This window comes from Acartia tonsa, chromosome 12, assembly GCF_053477335.1.
Source record: "Acartia tonsa isolate MP-2025a chromosome 12, ASM5347733v1, whole genome shotgun sequence".
Classification (NCBI taxonomy): domain Eukaryota; kingdom Metazoa; phylum Arthropoda; class Copepoda; order Calanoida; family Acartiidae; genus Acartia; species Acartia tonsa.
Genome location: NC_137271.1, coordinates 28,596,977 through 28,624,735, shown reverse-complemented (window position 1 = coordinate 28,624,735; position 27,759 = coordinate 28,596,977). Strand labels below are relative to the sequence as shown.

Here is a 27,759-nt window from a genome sequence, read left to right as displayed (position 1 = left end):
GATTTACTAAAATAGCTACTTTATTGTTGTTAATGTTGGGTTGTCTGACAGTCTGTTACGGTGAGCATTACTTTTATAGATGTTTTCATCTTTTTTTCTTCAAAACTACATATAAAAATTGTATTTAAAATTTTAACGATTTCATAATTCTCTTTATTTTATGACTCACATATGTTTTCGTTTATATGATTTATCTGCCTATAATCTTGTGCAAAAACAAGGACAATTATGTATAATGTAGCGCAGTGAATAATCTTACGACATTGATTTTTTACATTTTGTAAGTCTGTAAGTCCGTAAAGAATAGTTCTGACCGTTAGTCATGTTAGAATTATCTTATGGTGATTTCTATAACAGTTAGGTACAATTTAGTAAGCTTATAAACTCTATAATCATTAACAGTAAGTCCGTATGCGTTGCCCATTTTAAACATGATTATTTCTAAAATCAAATTAGGATTAATATTTTTTATATGTTGAATTTTGGAACATTCATTCCTAGGCAAAAAAGGCACAATGTTATGATCGAAGCATTTCTATAATTAAGTTTAAAAAACAAGGTAGATCATCTAAGATATAGATTTGCTACACTTCTTATCTAGGGTATTTATCTTTTAAGATTATTGATTTTCAGATTTATATAATGAAAATTTAATGTTTTAAGCATAAAAATGGGAGATTGGAAAGAAGAAATCGATAATTCTTACAAGTAAGTTTATATCAAGCTAAATAATAATTGACTTTATTAATCATTAGAATTTCCAATACCCAATATAACTTGACCTAAAGTTATAAACAAACAAAGGAAAAACTATTTTAAAAAAAGAGGTGGGCTTTTTATCAGGAATCTAAAAAGATACAATATTGATTCACAAAATTATACTACTGTATATTACAATTAGTGGTTGAAACGTTTGGTCACTCAACTCAATTAACCAACCAATAAAATTTCCATAAAAGTCCCCAAAGTTGTTAAGCCCACAAATAAGAAAAAATTAGTATAAAACTTTGGGGACTAGTGTAATAAACAGCCCAATGTCTCCTCTCTCCCTGGCTTTCTGTGCTTAACAAAGTACTTTGAGAGAAAAAGCTTAGGATACAGAGTAATTTTCTAACTTTTTTTCAGTGAATGGAAACACAGTAAAAAACACCAAAGCATCAAAAAGTATTTTTCTAAATTACAGGTAAGTAAATTGAATAAAAATAACATGTTTACTTAACCAATCCTAACATAAGCTTTATTATTTTCTAAAAGTTCTTTAAGCTTTTTGATTTTGGGGGGGTAAAATGAAGGCAGTTTCATATGTTTGTGGGAGGAAATCTTAAGAAAGCTAAAACTTTTGAGATGCCCTTGGCACCCCATATTTTTTTTTTATTGGGGTTAAACACCAAACATCCATTAACCCTCTCTCCCATTTGATGTCCCTTCTTTGTAGACCATTTGCAGTTTTAGAGAAACCCTTTTTCAGGATTTTGTTTTTTCTACTTAGGAAACCAAGGAAGGAGAAAAATTGAAGCAGGATTCGAACACTTTGCTACCACAGTTAAATGATCTAGCACAAGAAATTGAGTAAGTTATAAAATCCATCTCCCTCCCCATCCCCCCCCCCCAAAAAAAAAATTGTCTCTGTCTCGCTGTCTTTCTCTGTTTGTCTCTCTCTCTCTCGCTCTCTCTCTCTTTCTCTGTTTGTCTCTCTCTCTCTCGCTCTCTCTCTCTTTCTCTGTTCTCTCTCTCTCTCTCTCTCTCTCTCTCTCTCTCTCTCTCTCTCTCTCTCTCTCTCGCTCTCTTTCTCTGTCTCTCTCTCTCTCTCTCTCTCTCTCTCTCTCTCGCTCTCTCTCTCTTTCTCTGTTTCTCTCTCTCTCTCTCTCTCTCTCTCTCTCTCTCTCTCTCTCTCTCTCTCTCTCTCTCTCTCTCTCTCTCTCTCTCTCTCTCTCTCTCTCTCTCTCTCTCTCTCTCTATCTCTATCTCTCTCTCTCTCTCTTTTTTCGTGTTATTTTCTTTATGATTTCCCTTCTTTACTATTTGTCGTGACTCCCTAAGCCTTGTTTTTCAATTAAACAGCTTTGCTACTATTGGACCAAATCGTCCTTGTATGTTCTGTCAAAAATCATCTTTTTTGTTGTTTAGGAGAAAACAAGGAGAAGAAGACATAAAATGTTTAAACAAAGAAAATGGACAATCTAAGCCAAAATTTCTGGGAAAGGAAATAGGTAATTTTAATAATGAAGATTAGCATAAAATAAATTTAGTTTTTTTGCAGGGAGGGACAAGACAATAAACGACAAATTAATTTTTCACTTCAACAATTAATAATATAAGTTAAGTGCCCTGTTCAGCAATATATGAGCAGTTATTTAACGACTCAAAGTCTCAATTATAAGCAAAAAAAAGCACCCAAAAACATGAATTTTAGATGTATTGTCCCATCTATATAAATCCCAATTGATTTTTCAAGATAAAGATATTACCCACAAACCTTAAATAAACACAGTTTTTTGGTTGTTTATTTAACTTAAGAGTAGCATGTACATTGTACAATGGTACATTGTACATGCAAATTTGGGTTTTTGAGTCATAGTTGAGACAGAGCGATAATATATCATTTCCGCTAAATGCATTACATAATTAGATATCAATTACCATAATATTTACAGTCAAAACTTCTCCATCTCTTTTTACATAAAAAATTCTCTAATTTATTATATCTCAAAAATCTTTACATTTAAGATCAAACAGTTTTTTCCGTCCGTACTAATCGTTAGTTTAGGCATTTGGAATTGTCCTATCGATTTCAAAACCTGACTTTATGATTCCTGTAATAGTTAGGTACAATTTAGAATGCGTAACAGCCATGTAAATTCAAATTTTTAAATGTTTGTTTGTCTATCTAATTTCTAATTTAATATATTAATTTCTTTTATAAATGTTGTCATCTTTTTTATTTCTTATTTTGGACCCTGTATTTCTCCTTTAACCTTTGTTTAGATGCTGAATATGATCCAGAAGTTGAGCAATACGCCCAGGACACTTTGTTTGGAGGATTTTGGAAAACTATGAAAAAACTCCTAAAAACTGACTATCTGTCGTAAGTACATTTTCTAATATATAAAGTAGTATGTTTTTTTTGTCTGTAGTGAAGGATCTCGATAACCGATGAACTGATATGGTTCTCCTATACAGTGAAGCTTTATAAAAATCCAGTGAAGGTTTTTAACTATTTTTTTTTTTTTTGGGGGGGGGGGGCAGGGTACCACCTTTATCCAAAGAGAAATTGTCCCTGAAGAAAATACAAACACTCCTATAAAGATTTTTTTTCCTTTTCCTTTAACAAAAACTAAAACTGAAAGTAAAGGGTCGGCTTCCCCCCCTCCCATTTCTTCAAGTGTCCTTTGAGGTCTCTGTTTTTTTTCTATGGTGTGACTTTCAAATCCATTCTGCAAATTAAAAACTTGAAATAATAAAAAATGCTTTATAGACATACTTTAGTTATAAAGGGATAGTTTAAAACCTTCTATTTTAGATTGAAGACAGTTGGAGATGTGTTAAAGAAATTGTTGAAAAAGTTGGTTGACTTTATGGAAGCTGGTCTACAAAGCATAGTTGTTGCAATAGGTAAATGGTTAGTAGCGAAGCTACTTTAATAGTAAGTGTGTGTTTTGGTAGCACTGCTCTCTTTTTGGTTCTATATCTTTTTCTCTTGCTTACCCTTCAACCTCCTGCCCTCTCAAAATTAAGAATCCCTGGACCCTATATAAATTCTTACAGTTTTATAAGAAGCTTACTATATGAATAATTTTTATTTCTAAAAATTATTAAATGTGGAGGTTACTCATACACCCTCTCTGGACGAGGCCCCTAGTGGCTAGGGGCAAAGTCACTGGAGAAGAATTAAAATCTAAATACAAAATAATGTTGATATTTATATTTAGGGTTCACTATTGGACACATAGTATCTATACTTCACCTCTTACTATATTTATATTTAGGGTTCACTATTGGACACATAGTATCTATGCTTCACCCCTTACTATATTTATATTTAGACACATAGTATCTATACTTCACCCCTTACTATATTTATATTTAGGGTTCACTATTGGACACATAGTATCTATACTTCACCTCTTACTATATTTATATTTAGGGTTCACTATTGGACACGTAGTATCTATACTTCACCCCTTACTATATTTATACTTAGGGTTCACTATTGGACACATAGTATCTATACTTCACCCCTTACTATATTTATATTTAAGGTTCACTATTGGACACATAGTATCTATACTTCACCTCTTACTATATTTATATTTAGGGTTCACTATTGGACACATAGTATCTATACTTCACCCCTTACTATATTTTTATTTAGGGTTCACTATTGGACACATAGTATCTATACTTCACCCTTTACTATATTTTTATTTAGGGTTCACTATTGGACACATAGTATCTATACTTCACCCCTTACTATATTTATATTTAAGGTTCACTATTGGACACATAGTATCTATACTTCACCCCTTACTATATTTATATTTAGGGTTCACTATTGGACACATAGTATCTATACTTCACCCCTTACTATATTTATATTTAAGGTTCACTATTGGACACATAGTATCTATACTTCACCTCTTACTATATTTATATTTAGGGTTCACTATTGGACACATAGTATCTATACTTCACCCCTTACTATATTTTTATTTAGGGTTCACTATTGGACACATAGTATCTATACTTCACCCCTTACTATATTTTTATTTAGGGTTCACTATTGGACACATAGTATCTATACTTCACCCCTTACTATATTTATATTTAGGGTTCACTATTGGACACATAGTATCTATACTTTACCCCTTACTATATTTATATTTAGACACATAGTATCTATACTTCACCTCTTAATATATTTATATTTAGGGTTCACTATTGGACACATAGTATCTATACTTCACCTTTTACTATATTTATATTTAGGGTTCACTATTGGACACATAGTATCTATATTTCACCTTTTCCTATTTATATTTAGGGTTCACTATTGGACACATAGTATCTATACTTCACCTCTTACTATATTTATATTTAGGGTTCACTATTGGACACATAGTGTCTATACTTCACCTCTTACTATATTTATATTTAGGGTTCACTATTGGACACATAGTATCTATACTTCACCCCTTACTATATTTATATTCAAGGTTCACTATTGGACACATAGTATCTATACTTCACCCCTTACTTTATTTATATTTAGGGTTCACTATTGGACACATAGTATCTGTACTTTACCCCTTACTATATTTATATTTAGACACATAGTATCTATACTTCACCTCTTAATATATTTATATTTAGGGTTCACTATTGGACACATAGTATCTATACTTCACCTTTTACTATATTTATATTTAGGGTTCACTATTGGACACATAGTATCTATACTTCACCCCTTACTATATTTATATTTAGGGTTCACTATTGGACACATAGTATCTATACTTCACCTCTTACTATATTTATATTTAGGGTTCACTATTGGACACGTAGTATCTATACTTCACCCCTTACTATATTTATATTTAGGGTTCATTATTGGACACATAGTATCTATACTTCACCCCTTACTATATTTATATTTAGGGTTCACTATTGGACACATAGTATCTATGCTTCACCCCTTACTATATTTATATTTAGGGTTCACTATTGGACACATAGTATCTATACTTCACCCCTTACTATATTTATATTTAGGGTTCACTATTGGACACATAGTATCTATACTTCACCCCTTACTTTATTTATATTTAGGGTTCACTATTGGACACATAGTATCTATACTTCACCCCTTACTATATTTATATTTAGGGTTCACTATTGGACACATAGTATCTATGCTTCACCCCTTACCTGAACTTGAAGTACATGAGGAACTTGGAATTCTCTGCGTCCAGGTGAACTACACATTCATTGATCAGACTAATGTACAGTGTAAATAATATAAAATCCTGATGTCTATTCTACATTATTAAATGTTTTCAATCAGGCAGGAAGGGGGGGGGGGCATTGGACTGTTTATTACAATAGTCTCCAAAGCTCTTTTACTGAAAATTCAAAAATTGGTTGGGATTTAAAGATCGCATTTAGCCGTGGCCACGCGTAGCCAATTTGATTTAAAGATCGCTATTTTGTTAGTAGCTGTACCTCTGGCATCGGCAACGGCAACGGCTACACATTTAAAGATCCAGCTCAGCATATTTCTAAATATCAATTAATATAATTGTTGACATTTTATCGAAATAGATTTAGTGAACACAATGTTTTAATGTTTGATTTTAATTTATTACTAGGAGTTGGATTTTATAAATTATGGAGAGACAGTACAAAATCGGCCAAAACTCACATTTTTCCCCAAAACTGTAGATGAAATACAACGAATAATAAGGTAATTATAATGTATGTATGACTAGCTTTTCGATGACACGTCCATTTTAAGACACTCGTGAGTAATTATTTTCTAAAAAAATATATTTTTCTGTCTGATGTCTAAGATTTTGACCATAAATTTCAGTCCCCTTCATTTGGTCATAAAACTAAAGTCCGATTTCTTGCGCATTTTCACAGGTTAGGCTAGATGCAAAGCCATTAGTTGTCAATAAAGTTGAACCATGAAACTCTTCTACTTCTATCATGGTTTTAATCTATTTTTAGGTAGTTAAAATGGGGGAGGGAGGTGTTTAGATTCATTGTTATTATATGTTTAAGATAGGATATATTTTATATTGAAACCGGATATGTAAACTTATATTTATGCATTATCATGATTTTGCTTAAAACTAAATTAATTAATTTCATTGCTTATATGTACTGGATCAAACAAGTATGACAACATTTATGTAAGCAACGGAATCGATATATCTAACACAAAAGTTTATGACGACATATCTTTAAGAAATCAATTAAATTACATTGATTTCACTAATACACATGGTAATTAATTGTTTGTTTATTACTTCGGGTAAGGTTTATAGGTAGCCCCGCAGGGTTAGAACCCCCATATTGGTTAGGCATAGGACACCCCTTATTTTCATTTTTTTTCATGAACTTGAAAGGCATTTTAGGGAAGCAGCTTATAGTGCCTACAGAAAATGATGTCATCATTGGTCAATTAGAATGTAGTAAACTGGCCTGCCGTTGATAATTTAGTCTGTTTATTGGCCTATCATTATTCATATTGTATAATGATACCATTTTTTATAAGCACTTTAAGCTTCTTCATTTTAGGGAAGTACCTGTCAATTCAATTATACTTATAGGTATGGAAAGACAATGGGGCGACGAGTTCGATGTGCAGGAATGAAACATAGCTGGTCACATATGTTTAGTGATAACGGTAACATTTACGGATCTAGTAAAGTTCACGATAAAATGTTCCTAATAACGATTATCTCTAAAACTTTAAGAACTTTAAAGGCTGCTAACGGCCAAATGGTGGAACGTATAGATTATAGACCTACAAATGATCTGGAATATTACTCAAAAATGCATTTTTATCTCAAAGTGCACATAAATGCGCGGGAAAAATATTATTTTTCGCATTTTTTCTACATTGAAGCTTTCCCTGTAAATCATTAGATCTTAGATTTGTATAGGTCTTATTATGTTTAGCACGGTGTTCGGGCATGCTATGTACATTTAGCCGTTTGGCAGTTACTGGCATTTAAAGTTTACTGATTTTTTAAGATAATCGTTACCAGGACCTTTTTATTGTGCACTGCACTTGATTTACAGATAATACCTACATTAGGGTTAACCAAGTAGAACAATAGAACAATGCATGATAAGTTAGTTCACCGCCCCAATTACAAGAAACAAAATTACAAAATAATGTGTAAAATAAAATTAGTTGTTGCAAAGTTTACATTTCAAGTTTAGAACCAACTTTTCGACCAAAAATTTTAATCTACAATAGGGGCAATTATGTTTATCATAGCTGACATACAAGAAAAATCTACATTGTATAGGTCAGTTTAGGGTAGGTTAAAACAAATCATTTGGCTTGGCACTCCATAAATTTTATATTTTTACCGAAATATTTAGAACAAATAATGGTGCTTGCTTACATGTGAAGACCGGAGCACCGAAACCCCCCCCCCCCCCGCTTAGTTTTGACAAAAATCAAAAATAAGGGGGGGTAGTTTTTTAACCCCCCGCTTAGTTTTGACAAAAATAAAAAATAAGGGGGGGGTAGTTTTTAACCCCCCCCTTATTTTTGAAGAAAATCAAAAATAAGGGGGGGGTAGTTTTTTCACTGTACAACACGCCAGAAAGTTGAGTGAGGTAAATCAAGTAAATCCAGTATACCAGAGGGGAAACCTTATTACAGGGATATTCATGTTTTGGGGCATAATTCCCTTATTTATTGACTTTGGCCAGTAAAAGGTTTTAATTTTGCGCAAAATTAAAACCTTTTACTGGCCAAAGTCAATAAATAAGGAAATTATGCCCCAAAACATGAATATCCCTGTAATAAGGTTTCCCCTCTGGTATACTGGATTTTCTTGATTTACCTCACTCAACTTTCTGGCGTGTGTACAGTGAAAAAACTACCCCCCCCCCTTATTTTTGATTTTCTTCAAAATTAAGGGGGGGGGTTAAGTCTTTGCCTTGCTGAGCACTTTTCCTCCTTGCCGTTTTCCAGACATTAAAAAACTACCCCCCCCTTATTTTTGATTTTTGTCAAAACTAAGCGGGGGGGGGGGGGGGGGTTTCGGTGCTCCAGTCTACCACATGTAAGCAAGTACCCAAATAATATAGAAAAGTAAGGGCAGAAATAATATATATTCCTATTTTGATTTTTAACTTTTCTTTTAGTATTTACTCATTTGTTTCTTTTCAGGAGAAATATTGGTGTACCTTTTACCATTAACAATAACTGATACTATTTCATTTACAAGGTAAGTCTGTTTGTATGTTTGTCTGTCTGTTTGTTTGTCTGTCAGTTTGTCTGTCAGTTTGTCTGTCTGTTTGTCTGTCTGTTTGTCTGTCTGTTTGTCTGTCTGTTTGTCTATCTGTTTGTCTGTCTGTTTGTCTGTCTGTTTGTCTGTCTGTTTGTCTGTCTGTTTGTCTGTCTGTTTGTCTGTCTGTTTGTCTGTCTGTTTGTCTGTCTGTTTGTCTATCTGTTTGTCTGTCTGTTTGTCTGTCTGTTTGTCTGTCTGTTTGTCTGTCTGTTTGTCTATCTGTTTGTCTGTCTGTTTGTCTGTCTGGTTGTCTGTCTGTTTGTCTTTCGTTTTGTCTGTCTGTTTGTATATCTGTTTGTCTGTCTGTTTGTCTGTCTGTTTGTGTGTCAGTTTGTCAGTCTGTTTGTCTGTCTGTTTTTCTGTCAGTTTGTCAGTCTATTTGTATGTCTGTTTTTCTGTCTGTTTGTCTAACAGCTTGTATGTCTGGTTGTCTGTCTGGTTGTCTATCTAGTTGTCTGTCTGTTTGTCTGTTTGTATGTCTGTCTGTCTATCTGTTTGTCTGTTTTTATATCCCTTTGTCTCTCTGTCTGTTTATATTTTTGTCAAATGCAGATTTTTGATGTACTCTATCTATCTACTTATTTATATAATTCTATCTATCCATCCATTTATCTATCTATCTATATTTAGAAATGGATTAGATAAACTAGAGGATATACTGAGAGAATGAAATACAGACCTTAGTAGTATTCTATCTATCTATCTATCTATCCATCTATCTATCTATCTATCTATCCATCTATCTATCTATCTATCAATCTATCTATCTATATTTAGAAATGGATTAGATAAACTAGAGGATATACTGAGAGAATGAAATACAGACCTTAGTAGTATTCTATCTATCTATCTATATTTAGAAATGGATTAGAAAACTGGAGGATATACTGAGAGAATGGAATACAGACCTTAGTAGTATTCTATCTATCTATCTATCTATATTTAGAAATGTATTAGATAAACTGGAGGATATACTGAGAGAATGGAAAACAGACCTTAGTAGTATTCTATCCATCTATCTATATTTAGAAATGGATTAGATAAACTGGAGGATATACTGAGAGAATGGAAAACAGACCTTAGTAGTATTCTATCTATCTATCTATATTTAGAAATGGATTAGATAAACTGGAGGATATACTGAGAGAATGTAATACAGCCCTTAGTAGTATTCTATCTATCTATCTATATTTAGAAATGGATTAGATAAACTGGAGGATATACTGAGAGAATGGAATACAGACCTCAGTAGTATTCAGGTAATTTCTATTTTATTTTATTATTGAGATGCCACTCTTCGTAATTTCTATAAAATTGAAAATTTTTTTCAAAATCTTCATTGTTCAGAGGAATATGGTTCTCATTTATAGGGTAACTTCTCATAGATCCTGAGAAGGTTTATGACATTTTGGGGGGAGGGTAAGGTAACACTACCCTCCCAAAAAAGAAAAAAAATTACCCCTCACAAAAAAAATATTTTGTTTTCAAAACTAAAAGCCGTTAGTATGCTATAATTGGATTTTTAGGTTGTATCTGAGCTGGAGGATGGTCATGCGGCTGTGAGAGTGGGCGCAGCCACCACAAACCTGGAGATGCTAAACTGGAGCAACAAATCTGGATGGACCTTACCCCTAGGTATGTTCTATAAGACCTCAGGATTGTTAAAATTTTAGATCAAAAATCTGACTTTGTAATTAAGATAATAAGTAAGTAAGATAATATAGAAATTGGCCCTCAAGAGCCTGGCAAGACAAGAAACTTAACCCCATCCCCCACAATTTTGACATAATTTGAAAATAATGGGGGTGGGGCAGTTTTTCCTATTACTAACACCTAAACATGACTAGACCTGTGGTTCCCTAGCCCAAAATAACCTAATTTGTACTGACACAAAGCAATAAACTTACAAACTAAAGACTTACCAAATTGTTTGATTTAATAAATAAGTGGGACTGTTGCCAATCATCAAGTTATTGTGCAAAATTAGCTTTTTGTTAAGATATAATAGCTGTTATGATAACCTATGGAGGAAGCAATGCAATGATCTGTCATGGAGCTGGTAAGTTTTATTCTTTCATCCTTACACTTAAAAAGAAGCCTCTTGAAATACACCGCCCTAACTGCTAAAAGACTGCCAAAAGTAGATTCAATAACCCAAATTTGAAGCCTTCAGCCAATATCATTTTAAAATGATATTCAGGTAGATGAAATTTCTAAAAGTTCAAAATTTAATGACGCAGCTTTTTGGTAGTGAAGCCGAAGGCTTCTATCTGGAGAATTGGGTCTACTTGTGGCAGTCTTTCAGCTGTTAGAGCAGTGTATCTCTTGGACGCTTCCTTTAAATTTCGGTTCTACAAATGTAGGTAAACTTTGCTATCAGCTGTTTTGGAGCAAAGGTCCAATTAAAGTTTTGTTGTCAAAGTTTGTCTGTTTGTCTTTCTGTTTGTCTATCTGTTAGCCTGTCTGTTTGTCTGTAAATATAACTATTAATAAAAAATAGCACCATTAAAAGATGGGGAATTTTTGTCTTAGCTATTTAGCTATCAATCAAAATACATTTCTTTTAACTCTGATCTATAAACTAAAAATGCACCAAAAAATGCAGGGAGTGAATGGACAATCAAATAAAAATGTAATATTGTTACCCAAAGAATATGAAATCATTCAGTTATTAGTTAGCCTAAAATTTTAGGTGGTAATAATCATTTCAATTGATTTGTTCAAAGTAACATTTGGAAAACTTTTTAATCAATAGTTTTAATTTACCTAGGGGTGATTTAGTTTTTCATTATTGAGAGAAATATCAATTTATCGTCAATTGTCCCATCCCTTAAAAAAATAAGCCAAGAAAAAAAAGGCCTAATTTTGTTTATCATAATTGAGAGTAACATCAAATTAGCTTCCATTGGCCCATCCCTTGAGATCCCTGAGAAAATAAGCTTAAAACAAAGCCCACAAAAGCTGAGAAAGTTTGAAAGCAATACAATGCATTGAAGATATTGCAAGTGAAAAGATAGACATACAGATGGACAGATTAGAACATAAAGTAAGGGATATGACAGTGAACGATAAATTGATGTACTAGTTTTACTAACCAATCAAGTTTTAATAAAAGTACCCAAAGTTTTATGTCAACAAATATGTTTAATGTTTATAAAACTTTGGGTACCTAAGATTTTATCCAATACTACTACCAACCAACCAATCAAGTTATATAAAAGTACCCAAAGACTTTAAGCCAACAAAAGAGAGAACGTGTGTATAAAACTTTGAGTACCTATGATTTAATTTATATTAACATTTCAGGACTTCACTCTAAGACATTGTCTGATCTTGTTTTGAAGCTTGAGTTTATAGATGCCAATGGAGAATACAGGGTAAGGCAAAATTATTATGAAAAGTAAAAATGAAAGTATGTCCGTTTACTGATACCTATACTTACGCGATTTTTCAACAAATTTATGTACAATTTCGTTTAGACTTCGAAATTAATGTTCTGCTTATAAAGTTCTGACACTTTACAAGAGCTTTTTGGTCCTTCCATCTGATTTTAGATCTTCGCCTTCATGTATGTTGTCATCCTTGTTAAATAAGATAATTGAATTTCAGACAGGAAAGCAAGAAACTAGCGCTGTTTGCTAAACTTATTCAGCTTTCATATCAATATAAAACAGGATTGTGGTAAATTACTTTCAATCATAAATTTTAATTTTTTATTTAGACTGAGGATGACCCTGATAAACTAAAAGCCCTTGGCGGCTGTTTTGGTTTGGCGGGAATAGTTACCTACATAACTCTTAAGATGGATACCATGACATATGCAAGGTTAGAATCACATTCACATCTAGTAGTACAATAAATTTAAAATAATCCTAGTAGCAAGACTGCTCTAGTTAAGTCAGTCGGTAATGGTAAGGTAAAATGGGATTTTCTCAGCTGCTATTTAAGTAAAGGTTTGAGTTTTTTTGTCAAAATAGCCAAAATCAATGACCAACGAGTATGTAATTTACTTGTTTCGTTGGTCTAATGTTCAAGGTAAAAAAATATATATATGTGAAAGATTTCATGATTTGTTTATTGAAAATTTAAGTTGTAATATTATTGTTTAGATTTCAGCCAAAAAAAACCTTGATGAAGGATTCAATACCTCGACCAGGGGCCGACCCAAATTCAGATGCTTTCAAGGTATACCTCATTTTCTTAGGACTCCCTAGTTAGGTTACTACTGGTTTTTTTTACTTAGAACCTCATGAGTGCTAGTGTACAATATTAAAAATAAATTATTAATAATTCAATCTTTAAGGTCTTATCCAAATTTCCTTGCAAGTTTACAAATTTGTAGGTTCATAGTAAAACAAAAATTAAACCTTTTTTTTAAAGAAGGCGTCTAAACTTATTTAATTTTTATTTTAAATAGCTAGTCGGTGTTTTTAGTAAGTAGTTTTTGTAGACCTCTTATTTTTAAAGTAATTTAATTTTTTTTTTTAAATGATTAAGTCGGTTTTAAGGTACTAAAACGCAATAAAAAAAAGAAAATTGACATTATGAACAAAAATACTAAGATCTTCTTTGAAAAATCTAATTAATAGGATTTTGATTGGACACGATCTGTATGGAAGGTATAAACATATCGTATATTAATGTAAACTAAATGTTTTGCTAATGTAAAAAAATCTCAATGTTATAGTTCTGTTTCTATTTAAGTTTTAAAGTAATATGGTCACATTTAAAAATCAATGTTTACTAAAGTTTATTGACTACCACTTTTAACATTGATGTGTGGGGTAGGTATGGCATACCATGGATGTTTTTTGTAGGAGCTGTAGTGGGAGTCTTTACCCCCCCCCCCCCCATTTTCACACGAAAAAAAACCATGTGCACATCTACAATTGTAATAAATGTCGTTTTTAAATGTTTATTCTGCACTTCACTTAACTGCTTAAAAAGTGTTTTTTTTGCAATTATCTTGTAGAAGCATATTCTAAGATTTTGAAGCTTGCAAATTTTCTGTTGCATAAATAAATGTATTAAGAATAGATTTATAACCAAGACAATCCAGTGTTCGGGACCTTTTTTGTCTGCTAGCAAATTGCTTTCTGCTATTTTGTAGTGACTTGACTATGTTGATATTTGCGATACTATTTGCTGATATGCAAAGACCCAATTGAAAGTCGGTATAGGGTCCACGGGGAGGGGACATACAGATATTAAACCCCTTCCTTCTCTATTGTTTTTCTTTAATGTTGAATATTCATTTCAAGCACCAAATGTTATTTTGCAAGCTCATCACAAAATAGTGTGGTATTCAACTATATCAAATATTTTCCCTCGTGATGGATTAAATTTTACATTAGATCTTATCTTAACTGTATCTTAGAGTAATAAAACTATAATAGGTTAAACAGTTTTATGTAAACCTAAAGATAAAGGTTAAAGAATAAAAGAGTTGGTTGTCTGTTCTGTCACTAGAAGGGGATGTTTAACAATATTTACATGGAGAACTGAAGCCTATTGTAACTTGCTTGGAAAATTAAAATTTTCAAAGTATAAGGAATTAAGATATTTCTGAAAACCATCATTTTATACCCATCCCAAAAATAAGAAAAAGAAAGATTGCTTGGAAGTCCTTTGGTTCAGCTATATTCTGAAAGATATAAATCTTAAAGCTCAAATATAGAATTTCAGAACATATATATATTAAAATCCAACAAACTTCATTTATGCATTCTAAGGAACCCAGTAAAAGTGTCGGACTGATAATGACGTAAAAAAATAATTAGCCAATGAGAGGCCACTATAAATTTTACAATTGGGCAATAATGACCCTCATTGGCTAATTTTTTTTGACGTCATAATCTGTCCGACACTATTACTGGGTTCATTCTAAGTTAAATGAATCTTATTTTCTTTCTAGAAAATGGTAGAATTGTGTTCAGAAAGATATTATGTGGAATTCTTCTGGTTTCCCTCGCATGGGGAAGATGAGGGGTATTGGGAAAATTGCTGGAATAATGATGGAAGGTATACACAAATTCATTTATTTAAAAATTTTAATTATTCATTTCATGTTTTGTTTTTACAATTAACAAGAATGTCAACTTTCATGAATTCTAAACAAGTTTTTACAAAAAGGACAAACAATTAATTAATATTTAGAGAGTAGTAACAAAGTTATAATTAAAAGCCTAACAAAAAAATCGTAAGATCATCTATTTGAAAATTTAATAGAAAAGACGATTCAAAGGATATTTTATTGTTTTTGTAATTGTACCTAATCTTACTGGGAATCATAATCATTAAATTATTTCACTGACAGTAAAAAAAAATTTTATTTTTAAAAACCTGGATTTATATGATAAATTTTGGCTTTTAACAAAAGTTTATGATAAATAAATGTTATCTTGCTAATTTCAAAACAGCTTATAATCACACAATGCAAATGACCAATGACAGGCTAGTATATATTGAAATTAAAAAATGGTAGATATATAATGGCCTATCATTGGTCATTTGTAATGTACGACGTAATTTTTTATTAGGCACTATAAGCTGCTTTACTTTGTATATTTTTAGGAAAGAAGACGCTATAGACATAAATATTGATATTGATGATCACTATCAAGTCTCTTCTACTTATTTGTTTGAGGTTATTATGAAGGTAAGGTCAGGAATGGAGGGGGATATTGGACTGTAGATTATAATGGTATTTTAACCCTTTACAGTCGGGCCCCTTGCCGCACCTTAATCGGTCGGGGGGGGGGGGCGTCCCCCCCCCTATTACCTCAGTTCCTATTAAAGCTTGAGGGCTAAATTTTTTTGTGCAAGTCCCCTGTTTGATAATGAAGATCCGACCTTTTATAAGTCTAAGTCAATTTTCGCTTCCTTCACCCTTTTATTTAAAAACCTTTGTTTTTAGGTCTTTTTTTTACTTAAAAATTTCAAACATCTGTAATTTTCTTATTTTTGAAGCTAGAAAAACTATTTTTTCCAGAAAATGTTTATCTTTATGTAAATTTTACATTAGAAATATCAAAATATAAATTTCAGCGGCAACAGCTGTACTTGGCAGCTGCCAGCCGCCGCAGTCGGCGGTCGGCGGAAAAACGGCGGGGAATCTTTATGAGATTCAACGCCCCCCCCCCCCGACCGTTAAGGGTTAATATTTATATTATAGCTGGCTCAACAACTTTTGGTACTTTTATTAAATCTTGATTGGTTGGTGCAAACTATAAGTGTTTAAACTTTTCCAGAACTAACTTTTTGTAATTTTGTTTAATTTCAATTGAAGATTTACATCACGTTAACGCTCATTGTCTTATCTCTTAAGGTTCCTGGGTAAAGTACATTTTTATACATGTATAGTCTGATGAGTCATACATGTAAGTAATAATATTTCTTACATGTTTAAAACAAGTGTCGGCAGCCGTTGTAATTGCAGCTGCAGACGGGAAATCGATTTTAAAATGGATAGCTGCTTAGTTTTCAGAGTTTTTGTTTGTAATAAAATAATAAATATAATAAATCATAAAAATGAAATTATCATTGATCTTAAGGGGTAGGACAATGGATGATAAATTGATGAAAAATCATTCCTTAATTCATTGGTTAAAAAGTTAGGACATTGCTACTTTAATCAAACCAAGCATGTACTAATGTTTTTAAGACAACTAATTTAGAAGCATGTTTATTCTTTTGGTATCAGTCTCATTTACAGTCCAATCTTTAAAAAGAAAATTGTATAATAAATCAAATGTTTTGTTAAGTTCAAAGCTACTCAAATAAACATAATTATCTATGATTATTTCATACTTGTTTTTTTATTACGCAATACAATATTATAGTTTTTTCAAAAAGGCATAAAATATATTGTTTCAAAGGTCATTTAGTTCTTTTCAATAATTGTAAGAAAATATTAGAAATAATGTTATTTCAGGTATTACAACCCCTAACTATGATGTCAAGAGAAGAGCATTATGACGATGAAACCTCTCTGCAAGAATGCCTTAAATACATTTTCTCAAAGGTATATCCTATTGTATAAAGTATTAAGGTTTTGTTTCTGAAGTTTAAGATTTTAATAACTACTTAACCAATTGAGCTCTCCGTTTAAGAGTAGCTTCATATAGGTTCCGGGAGAATTTTAGGTTAAAGTTTTTGGATATTTTTAGGACATTTTTCATTTTTCAAATTCAGAGCCTCTAGATTCTAGAGGCGCAGTGAGTAGTAGTGATAAAAAGAAATAAAAAATGTAAAGGTTTATAAAGTATCGCAAATATTTTTAATCCATTGCCCTTCGTCAATCTATTCAATGTACGTTTTTGTTGTCATAGATTTCGATTTCGATTAATATTCTTTTTAAGGAAGCTAGACATTAATCATGTGATGGTTTCGGTCTATTCTAATTTTAGACTGAAGTCTTAGGATGGTTTTGAAATTAATTTAATTTTATAATTTAAACCATCACGCAACCTATATTTGTTAAGTTAATGATTATATTTTAGACAGTGAGTATGACTGGGCACAATGCCCTCCCAGAGCCAAAAGAGCCAGCAACAACCTCCCTTGTTGAAGCTTTACATTTCAGGTAGACATTTTAGATTCAGGTTAACAAGTTTAATACTCCCGCTCCCCCCCCCCTCATTGATTTTATTGTGTGAAAAAAAGAGTAATATACTTTTTCTGTCTTTTAAAAATTCCACGAGTATACAACATGAAGTAAAAATTTTAAATATCACAAGTATACAACATATAAAGTGTGTTACTTTATTTTATGTTTTATTATTATTTGGCCACAACTTGGTCAAAAATGCTCACAAATCAGACCTTTTTCGACCAAAGATACTCAAATGGTTTCTTTACAAGCCTAATCAATCAGTTTTAAGATATCTTTATATTTAAAGAAAAATTTATGAAAATACTAAAAAACAGCAAATTTGGGTGTTACCTTTTATATGCACAGATACCATAAAATCAATAGAAAAAATACTTATTTTTACTTTTCTGTCATTTTTAAAGTTTGATTCTGTTAAATTGGCTATTCTAGAATGGATTTATGCATTGAAATATACTGAAACATAATATTGGGCAAAAATTAATGTATTTCAAAGAAAAAAAAATTTAAAAATAAGAAATTCGACCTCTATCTCTTCAGAGGACAGCTGCCAACCTCCAGTTGACAGGATATAGTTTAATACTTATTAGCAATAATAATTAGCCCAAAAAGTAAAACAAAAAGTTTTTTAATATGGTAAAAAAATGATAATCTAAATCTTAATTTTGGGGATGATGATCTGAAGGACGCTCTTACTGGTGGTGATGAAGACCCAGATCGTATCCAAGTACATGAGCATAATGACAACTCATCTATTGAACAATGGTGCAATTTTTGTATTTTTAGCAGCCTCCAATTAAAAGTTGTAACAAGAAATATAACCATCTTTTAAAAACTACTATACTTACCTTATGAATTGGAGAATTTAAACACCATGATTGTATGTTTTGGGATTTCTCTTGATTGGAGAATGCTACAAATACAAAAATCGGACCATAGTTAAATAGATAAGTTGTCATAATGCTCATGTATTTAGATACAATCTGGGTCATCAAAACCAACAGCAAGAGCGTCTTTAAGATCATCATCCCCAAAATTAAGATTTAGATTATCATTTTTTTACCATATTAAAAAAATTTTTGTTTTACTTTTTGAGCTAATTATTATTGCTAACAAGTATTTAACTACATCCTGTCAACTGGAGGTTGGCAGCTGTCCTCTGAAGTGATAGAGGTCGAATTTATTATTTTCCAAAATTTCTTTCTTTGAAATGCATTAATTTCTGTCCAATATTATGTTTCAGTATATTTCAATGCATAAATCACTTCAAGAATAGCCAATTTAACAGAATTAAACTTTAAGAATGACAGAAAAGTAAAAATAAGTATTTTTTCTGTTGATTTTATGGTATCTGTGCATATAAAAGGTAACACCCAAATTTGCCGTTTATTAGTATTTTCATAAATTTTCCTTGAAATATAAAGATATCTTAAAAATGATTGATTGGGCTTGTAAAGGAACCATTTGAGTATCTTTGGTCGAAAAAGGTCTGATTTGTGAGCATTTTTGACCAAGTTGTGGCCAAATAATAATAAAACATAAAAACAGGTAACACACTTTAGTAAAAAAAGTATATAAAAATTTTAAAATTCTGGTAGCTAGAGGAACCATCTAAAATTAAGGAAATCCAGATGTATTTTAAAAGGGGCCTAAAAATATTAAATCACAATTTTTATCTTTTCTTTTTGGCTAAATACAAAGTAATACATGTGCTTACTTTCTAAGTACCTGATACATGGAGCGTCCGTCTAATTTAAGTGTCCATTTAAAGAATCCTAAGCAAACTTACTTGAATGATCATTTTACATACTTTCTTTCCTGTTTCTCTATGAACGAAATAGCCTAAAGTGGACAAACTATACCGATTGACGACAAATTTCCTTTTAAATTGACGTCAATGGTTAGTTCGGCCAAACGTTGTAACATTTGTCCACTTTTTTGAGAAAGTATAAACTGCTTCATTTAGACCATCAGGCGGTTTCTCGGGAAATCACAACAAATCCCTTTGGACAGTAATCTACAATCTTTTGGCGTGTCTCTGGCCACTAATGTATACTATTTTAGACGTGGTTTTCATTATATTGCTGTCAGAGAGATGGAAATGGAAATACCTATACCAAGTCTTGAAGGTAAGTTTTCATTACAGTTATTTAAGTAATAAAATGAAATTATGGTTTTTTTTCCAAATAGTGATGTTAGAGCACCAACAACACCCACTTCCCACTTAGTATTATATTTATAAAAAGGGCGCGCACTAACTATCCCTTCCAACAAGGACGAAAATTCATAGAATAAACTTAATCAGGATCTAAAAAAATATTAGATATTTTTTTCACAAAAAAGTATTAAATAAGTGGATATACACAAGAACATAACAAATCATTTAGGAAAAATGGTCAAAATTTCAAGCAACAAGGCCAATTATATCCATAAATAGCGCAGAATAAACAGGATTTAAAATATTAGTTTTGAAATAGTTTGAAAAAGAACATACAATCACAAACAAATCATTTGACAAACTAACAGATAAACCAACAGAAAAAAAACAGACTATAACGTTAGTATGCTATTGAAATCAGCTTTATAAATAAAATTGATAAAATTTATTTAAACAACAAAATGAAAATACAATATTGTTGATAAAATTAATGTATAATTTTTGCAAGCCTTCAAGATAAAAGAATAAGTATATGAGAAAAATAAATTTGATAAAGCTTTTTGGGTTAAGACATGTAGCAAAGCTATTCTATAATGCGAAATGTACGCCAGTCTGTCTGTAAGAAACAGTATAGGAAAGCGTCCATTTCACGGTTGCTATTTTATGTAAAAAGCTTATGGGTTTTTTACCTTTTAGGTTTATATTTATTTTTTATGTCACTGAACAATAGTTCTATAACAGATTTGTCCGTTTGTCCATTCATGATTTATTTAAAGCGCCTTTTCAACTTTAAGAAGAAGAAAAAATTATAACTTTTTAAATATCTTTGAATCCCTGGAAGGCCCTTACTCAGCGTCTATTCTAGTAATAATCAGGGAAGGGGATAAGTCTACTGTAACAAATTTTCAAAAGAATTATAACAGGTTCATTCCCTATAAAGTAATGTCAAATTGGTTCAATGGTTATCGGGGCCATAAGCTTCAGACAGAAAGTTACCATAATTTTAATTAAACTTTGCTTTCTCAATTAAGCCGTTAGAAATTTTCATTGATTTGGTTAGTTTTTCATTTAGGGATAAAAGCCGGCGGCAACTTTTTTTTAGAATTTTTCTTTTTTACTGAATTATAGTTTACTTTTCTTTGTTAAATTACGCTGCTGCGTTTTATGAGTCTTCTGGATACATAGCAATGCTCTAGAAAATTGTTCAGTCTGCTAAAATAAATTCAATTCTATTTATATTCAATAAAGACATGTTCAACATTATCTAGTACATTCTTTTCATTTTCTAAATTTAGTTTTCATGGATTTTTAACAATAATAACGTGAAGCACTGTTATCTAATTTAATGGAAACAGTTATATAAAAGTAATAAAAGGATGACAACAGTCATAAAAGCAAAGCTCTGAAACGGTAAGACAAAAAACTTAACTCTTGTAGAGTGTCAAAACTGATTAAGCAGAATATAAATGTAAAAGTTTTCATAGAAAATTTGTTACAAAACTAATAGAAGATACTATTTAAGGACATACTTACATTTTAGTATTTGACTATAGAGATGCTCTGCTCATAATATTGTTCTTTGTTGTCCTAGGAATCAATAATTCATAAATCAGAGATATAGGATATTTATATCACATTCAAAATTGTGGTCAAAAAAAGTAAAAAATCAACGTAATTACATTCTGATAACGATCATAAAGTTGCTACACTGTTTAAATTGTACCTAACTTTGCTAGGAATCATCATGCAAAATTTGAAGACATAGAACAACTCTAACAAATCTAAATTAACGTTTCAGACGCACAGACGGGCCCTAATTTTAGAAAAGCTTCGCTTTTAAAAGAAAGAGAAATAAAAACAAAGGGAGATAAAAGGATAATGAATTGTAATCATTAGATTTCTGCGCTACTTATGGATATCAATTATCTTGTTTTATAGATGGGAGTCCAGACTGGACTATAGTCTCGCGGGCATGGTGGGATGCTGTTGATCTTATACAGGTAAAAACTTAGTGAGGCAGTCAAGGATATAAGGATAATACATATATATTACTAGTCCAGACTGGACTATAGTCTCACAAGCATGGTGGGATGCTGTAGATCTTATACAGGTAAGAACTTAGTGTAGCAGTCAGGGATATAGGGATAAGACATATATATTACTAGTCCAGACTGAGCTATAGTCTCACGGGCATGGTGGGATGCTGTTGATCTTATACAGGTAAGAACTTAGTGTAGCAGTCAGGGATATAGGGATAATACATATATATATATTACTAGTCCAGACTGGACAATAGTCTCACGAGCTTGGTGGGATGTTGTAGATCTTATACAGGTAAGAACTTAGTGTAGCAGTCAGGGATATAGGGATAATACATATATATATATTACTAGTCCAGACTGGACTATAGTCTCACGAGCATGGTGGGATGCTGTAGATCTTATACAGGTAAGAACTTAGTGTAGCAGTCAGGGATATAGGGACAAGACATATATATTACTAGTCAGGGATATAGGGATAATACATATATATTACTAGTCAGGGATATAGGGATAATACATATATATTACTAGTCAGGGATATAGGGATAAGACATATATATTACTAGTCAGGGATATAGGGATAAGACATATATATTACTAGTCAGGGATATAGGGATAAGACATATATATTACTAGTCAGGGATATAGGGATAAGACATATATATTACTAGTCAGGGATATAGGGATAATACATATATATATTACTAGTCAGGGATATAGGGATAAGACATATATATTACTAGTCAGGGATATAGGGATAATACATATATATTACTAGTCAGGGATATAGGGATAATACATATATATATTACTAGTCAGGGATATAGGGATAAGACATATATATTACTAGTCAGGGATATAGGGACAAGACATATATATTACTAGTCAGGGATACAGGGATAAGACATATATATTACTAGTCAGGGATATAGGGATAGGACATATATATTACTAGTCAGGGATATAGGGATAATACATATATATTACTAGTCAGGGATATAGGGATAATACATATATATATTACTAGTCAGGGATATAGGGATAATACATATATTTTACTAGTCAGGGATATAGGGATAATACATATTCTTTATTAGTCAGGGATATAGGGATAATACATATATATATATTACTAGTCAGGGATATAGGGATAATACATATATATTACTAGTCCAGACTGGACTTAAGTCTCGCGGGTAGGGTGTGATGCTGTTTATCTTATACAGGTAAGAACCTAGTGTAGCAGTCAGGGATATAAGGATAAGACATTTTCCTTAAAAATTCCCTTCCAAGAAATAAATCTTAAAAACTAGATTCTACAATTAAATTGGGGGAAAGGTTAAGAAATAATAATATCCTCCTTAATTTTCTTTTATATACTTTAATCTACCAAAAGAGAAATATCATTTTTATATTTTGTAGGGAAGCTTTAAATATCATCTATTGCCATTTACATCTGTCTTTGACTAAAGCGGTAAAACAAGGGGTTTTAAGTGATAATACAATGGACGATTAATTGTACCTTACCAATGACGATTAACAAAATTATACCATATTTTGATTAACTATCTTGGTTGAACTTTGAACTTCAATACAATGAAATGCATATTAGATGTGTGTTCTTAATAATCTAAAAGTGATCATCAGACTGCGTTAAGACATATCCTAGATACAGAGTATTTGCACTATTTAAAAAAATTAATACATTTTAGGATTACGAGAAAAGAGGCATTTTTGCGGTTGACATGGCTTTAGGTAGGAATTAATTATGTTACTTTACATTTTTAATTATTATACTTATAATATCTTTTTTCATTTAAAATTAAAACAATTTCTTTGGACTGTATCTAATTACTAGCGGATACGCTTCTAGAAGCCTCTAGGAGAACTGTAGGAAAGTTTTTTTTTCAGGGTCTATTTAATCAGGGCTCGGCAGCTGTGCGTAAGCCTAGATGAAATCGTCATATTATAAGTCATATTCCGCTGGATGCTAAACCTGTTCCTAAACAGACAATACTTTTTTTGAATTTTTTTTGCACACAAGCGGGTTTAAATTTTAGGCTTATTGCCGGCTGAGGTGTTATTATTGAATATTTTAGAGCTCCGTATAATGGGAGGAAGTGATGTGTTGATGGCCTCTCAATATGGTAACAAACATGGAACTCTGGCCATAGAACCTGTATCCACAAGGTAAGGAAGGATGTGTTGATGGCCTCTCAATATGGTAACAAACATGGAACTCTTGCCATAGAACCTGTCTCCACAAGGTAAGGAATGGTGTGTTGATGGCCTCTCAATATGGTAACAAACATGGAACTCTCGCCATAGAACCTGTCTCCACAAGGTAAGGAATGATGTGTTGATGGCCTCTCAATATGGTAACAAACATGGAACTCTAGCCATAGAACCTGTCTCCACAAGGTAAGGAAGGATGTGTTGATGGCCTCTCAATATGGTAACAAACATGGAACTCTTGCCATAGAACCTGTATCCACAAGGTAAGGAAGGATGTGTTGATGGCCTCTCAATATGGTAACAAACATGGAACTCTGGCCATAGAACCTGTATCCACAAGGTAAGGAAGGATGTGTTGATGGCCTCTCAATATGGTAACAAACATGGAACTCTTGCCATAGAACCTGTATCCACAAGGTAAGGAAGGATGTGTTGATGGCCTCTCAATATGGTAACAAACATGGAACTCTGGCCATAGAACCTGTATCCACAAGGTAAGGAAGGATGTGATGATGGCCTCTCAATATGGTAACAAACATGGAACTCTTACCATAGAACATGTATCCACAAGGTAGGGAATAAGGCAGGAATCTTATGGGATAAGACAATGGCTGATAAATTGATGTTCATCCCAAATTATGATACACAAAAGAAACCTTCGGGACCTATGAAAAGCTACCCTGTTAAGGAGACCCGATCGGTACATACGTTAGCGAGATCCTTCGGTACAGACACATAGACATCCTGTTACTTTATTATAAGGATATAAACACTAGTTAGAATGTCATTTATGCATTTAGATTTTCAAATTCGCCAATAAACAAATTTTATTTTTAGGATTGTAGATAAAGAATTGTGGGAGGATTTTAAGGTAAAAATTTCAGTTAAAAAATACTAAAGTGTTTTTATTTGCTCATTTAAAGCTCATAAAAGCATACATCAAAGTAGCACCACTGTTTGTTGGCCCCGGGGGGCCTTCGTCTCCTTAGGGGCAACAAAACAAGATATTTTTCATCTTATTTATTGTAGAAAATTGTCGAAATAAATCGGAGCTATACTTTAAATGGCAATACTAATCAATTATATTGACTTAACAGATCCATTGTTTATTAGCGAAGATACTCTATAATTCACTTTGTCTGTCCGTCCGTCAGTCAGTCCGTAACGTTAACCATTATACATTTTTAAAAGGTTGTAAAATTTACGTTATTTAAGTTTAATGTTTATCTTTTATCACACTGCTCTATAGTTAATTTTTTCTGGATGTCCATGCCTAATTTTCTAGCTTTCCTATTTATGGATGTTGTCATCCTTGTTTATATCAACATAACATTTTCTATTTTTGGAAGGTTGAGTTAGCCAAAGTATGGATGAACTATCGAGATTTTGATGGAAGCTTGGTAAAATCCCGAGTTCATTGGGCCAAAGAGTCACCAAGAGAAGTAATCATAGGTATACACCAGGGATCTAAAGGGATAAGACAATGGCTGATAAATTGATGTACATCCCTAACGATGATACACAAAATTACACCTTCTGTAGATTAAAATTAGTGGTTGAACACGTTTGAACACTGAAATTAATAAACCAACCAAGCAAAGTCTCCAAAGTTTTTAAGCCAACGAATAAGAAAACGTAATTAAAGGACTTTGGGGACTAGTTTAATAAACAGCGCATTGACGTCGCTCTCTCTCTCTCTGGCTATTCTGTCTTTTTGCTAGTATGAAAAATACAAAAATATGCATTGCAGCAATATCGACTTCACACCATATATACATATATTATTATTTATTAGGTGATGAAAAATATGACACAATAGAGTATTGGCAGCGACCAGAGGTTTATGGAAACAATATGACTAAATTCTTTGATATTCTAAGGTAATGTTGCGAATATAATAGTTTTTCCAGTATGGCTCTGAAACCGATTAATACCCGCTGGATTAGAAACGGTTCTAGGCAATACTGAAAAATCATGTATCGTATCGTATTATATCCAGTGTTCTACAAATATAAAAATGTCTCGGGACTAACAAAACTGGTTTTAATCTTATAATTGTACAATTTGTACTAGCGGCTTCGCCCCTAGCCTCTAGGGGCTTTGCCACATGAGGTAGTTTTTTAAAAAAATTTAAAATAAAAAAAAATTCTCCCCACCATTCTCTTCCCCCCAATTTTTTTTGAGGGGTGGGAATTTCATTTTTGGTGGGGTTGGACCAAGAAAATAGCTTAAAACCACCACAGGACCAATAGGTATATACCCTAAAGAGTAGAATCCGATCGGTTCTGTGGTTACCGAGATCTTAAGCTTCAGACGGATGGACGGACGGACAGACATACATCAAGCTACTTTGTATTATTGATTATTTAGTAGTTATTTCAAATCATCTTTTATATATTTATTCCATGCATTGTTTTTTTACAAAAAGGAAAAAATATATGATTTAATCCTTTATTTTGAGCATTTGGGGCTTAGGGCCTTGTCCGATTCAACATTCTATGGGTAATTTCTATAAAAACCATACATGATGCAAGACATGGATTTCAATCACGGTTCTAAACCGTTTTTTATTCCCATAAAAATTTAATCGGATTCGGAGCAATGAAGGAAAGTATTTTTATTTTATTTTCAGTGAGTATAACAACGTGGAAGATATATACAAGCTTTTCAGTAATTCTTATTTGGATGTCCTCTTCAAGCCTCAATGGGAAAGGTAAAAACATATCAGCTTTTCAGAAGAATTAGAACTGTTATGAAAGATATAGGTTTAGAGTAGAAGTGGTGGATGCATGTTTATTCTGTTAACAACATTTGTAGCCAGACTGCTTATTAACTATTTTTTTGCCCATTATTTTTTTCGTTGCTTGTTTAATCTTAAAATAATATTAAAATTATTTATAGAACAGACCTAAAGTGTCTTGATAAGCTCTGCTTTAAAATAAGCGGCTTTAAACAGTTATCTTCTCTTTAGAATATTTTAGACGAACAAAAGGACAAATTGACATTCACTAATGTGGCTTTAACATAAGTTAGTGACAAACGCAAAACGTTCAGATCCTTAATAGTTTGTTCCAATTAATTCTAAGCATAAGAATTGGAAGGGGGATGGGACCTGTGCTCACTTGGAAATTTGAGGAAAAGCACCAATACTGTTAATTTTTCAGATTTGGAATCGATGTCTCAAAACGAACCTACTCAAATGGCGATACAAACGGCGGCACAAATGGCATGAACGGTGATTCGGACGGCAATAAAGAATCAAAATGCTGTACTATTGTTTAAATAAAAAAATGTTTGTTTTTTTTCATAAAATTTGCAATTTTTATAATTTAAATTTTTCCATGGGGTAAAGAAAGAATTAAAAGTTATTTATAAAGCATGTTTTTCCAAGTCAGCAAAAAAATAATGCAAGAGAGAATCTGACGATTTAATAATGTCCAGCCAAAATAATGGCGGTGAAATAGTATTTCTACAGATTAAATTTTCTTGACCTAATTTATCTTTTTCTGAATTTCATCGTAAGGTGATTTTACACAATGTACCTTGGTAAGCACTGATAACCCCTCCTTTTTTTCTAAAATAAACTAACTAAGGTAAGGGGTATTTTTTTGGTTTGTTGGTTTATTACCTTAGATAAGGCTAGGATAGGTTATATTTTGAATTAGGTAACCTCGAAGG

General features: G+C 32.0%; 1 protein-coding gene across 1 annotated transcript; it reads left to right on the top strand.

Annotated features, from left to right (window-relative positions):
* The first annotated feature begins 616 nt into the window (after positions 1–616).
* On the top strand, positions 617–27,700 carry LOC145333681 (uncharacterized). The gene is made up of 29 exons (XM_080178888.1): positions 617–708; positions 1,126–1,183; positions 1,490–1,569; positions 2,128–2,210; positions 2,986–3,085; positions 3,521–3,612; positions 5,884–5,969; positions 6,366–6,460; positions 7,332–7,408; positions 8,915–8,972; positions 10,231–10,294; positions 10,562–10,670; positions 11,035–11,094; positions 12,342–12,412; positions 12,757–12,860; positions 13,145–13,220; positions 14,950–15,056; positions 15,609–15,693; positions 16,969–17,058; positions 17,537–17,619; positions 19,711–19,775; positions 21,743–21,804; positions 23,559–23,601; positions 23,946–24,036; positions 24,919–24,952; positions 25,431–25,533; positions 25,877–25,961; positions 26,714–26,794; positions 27,246–27,700. Exons 1-29 carry the CDS (start codon positions 671–673, stop codon positions 27,361–27,363), a joined length of 2,298 nt encoding a protein of 765 aa, XP_080035014.1. The 5' UTR covers positions 617–670; the 3' UTR covers positions 27,364–27,700.
* The last annotated feature ends 59 nt before the right edge of the window (positions 27,701–27,759 follow it).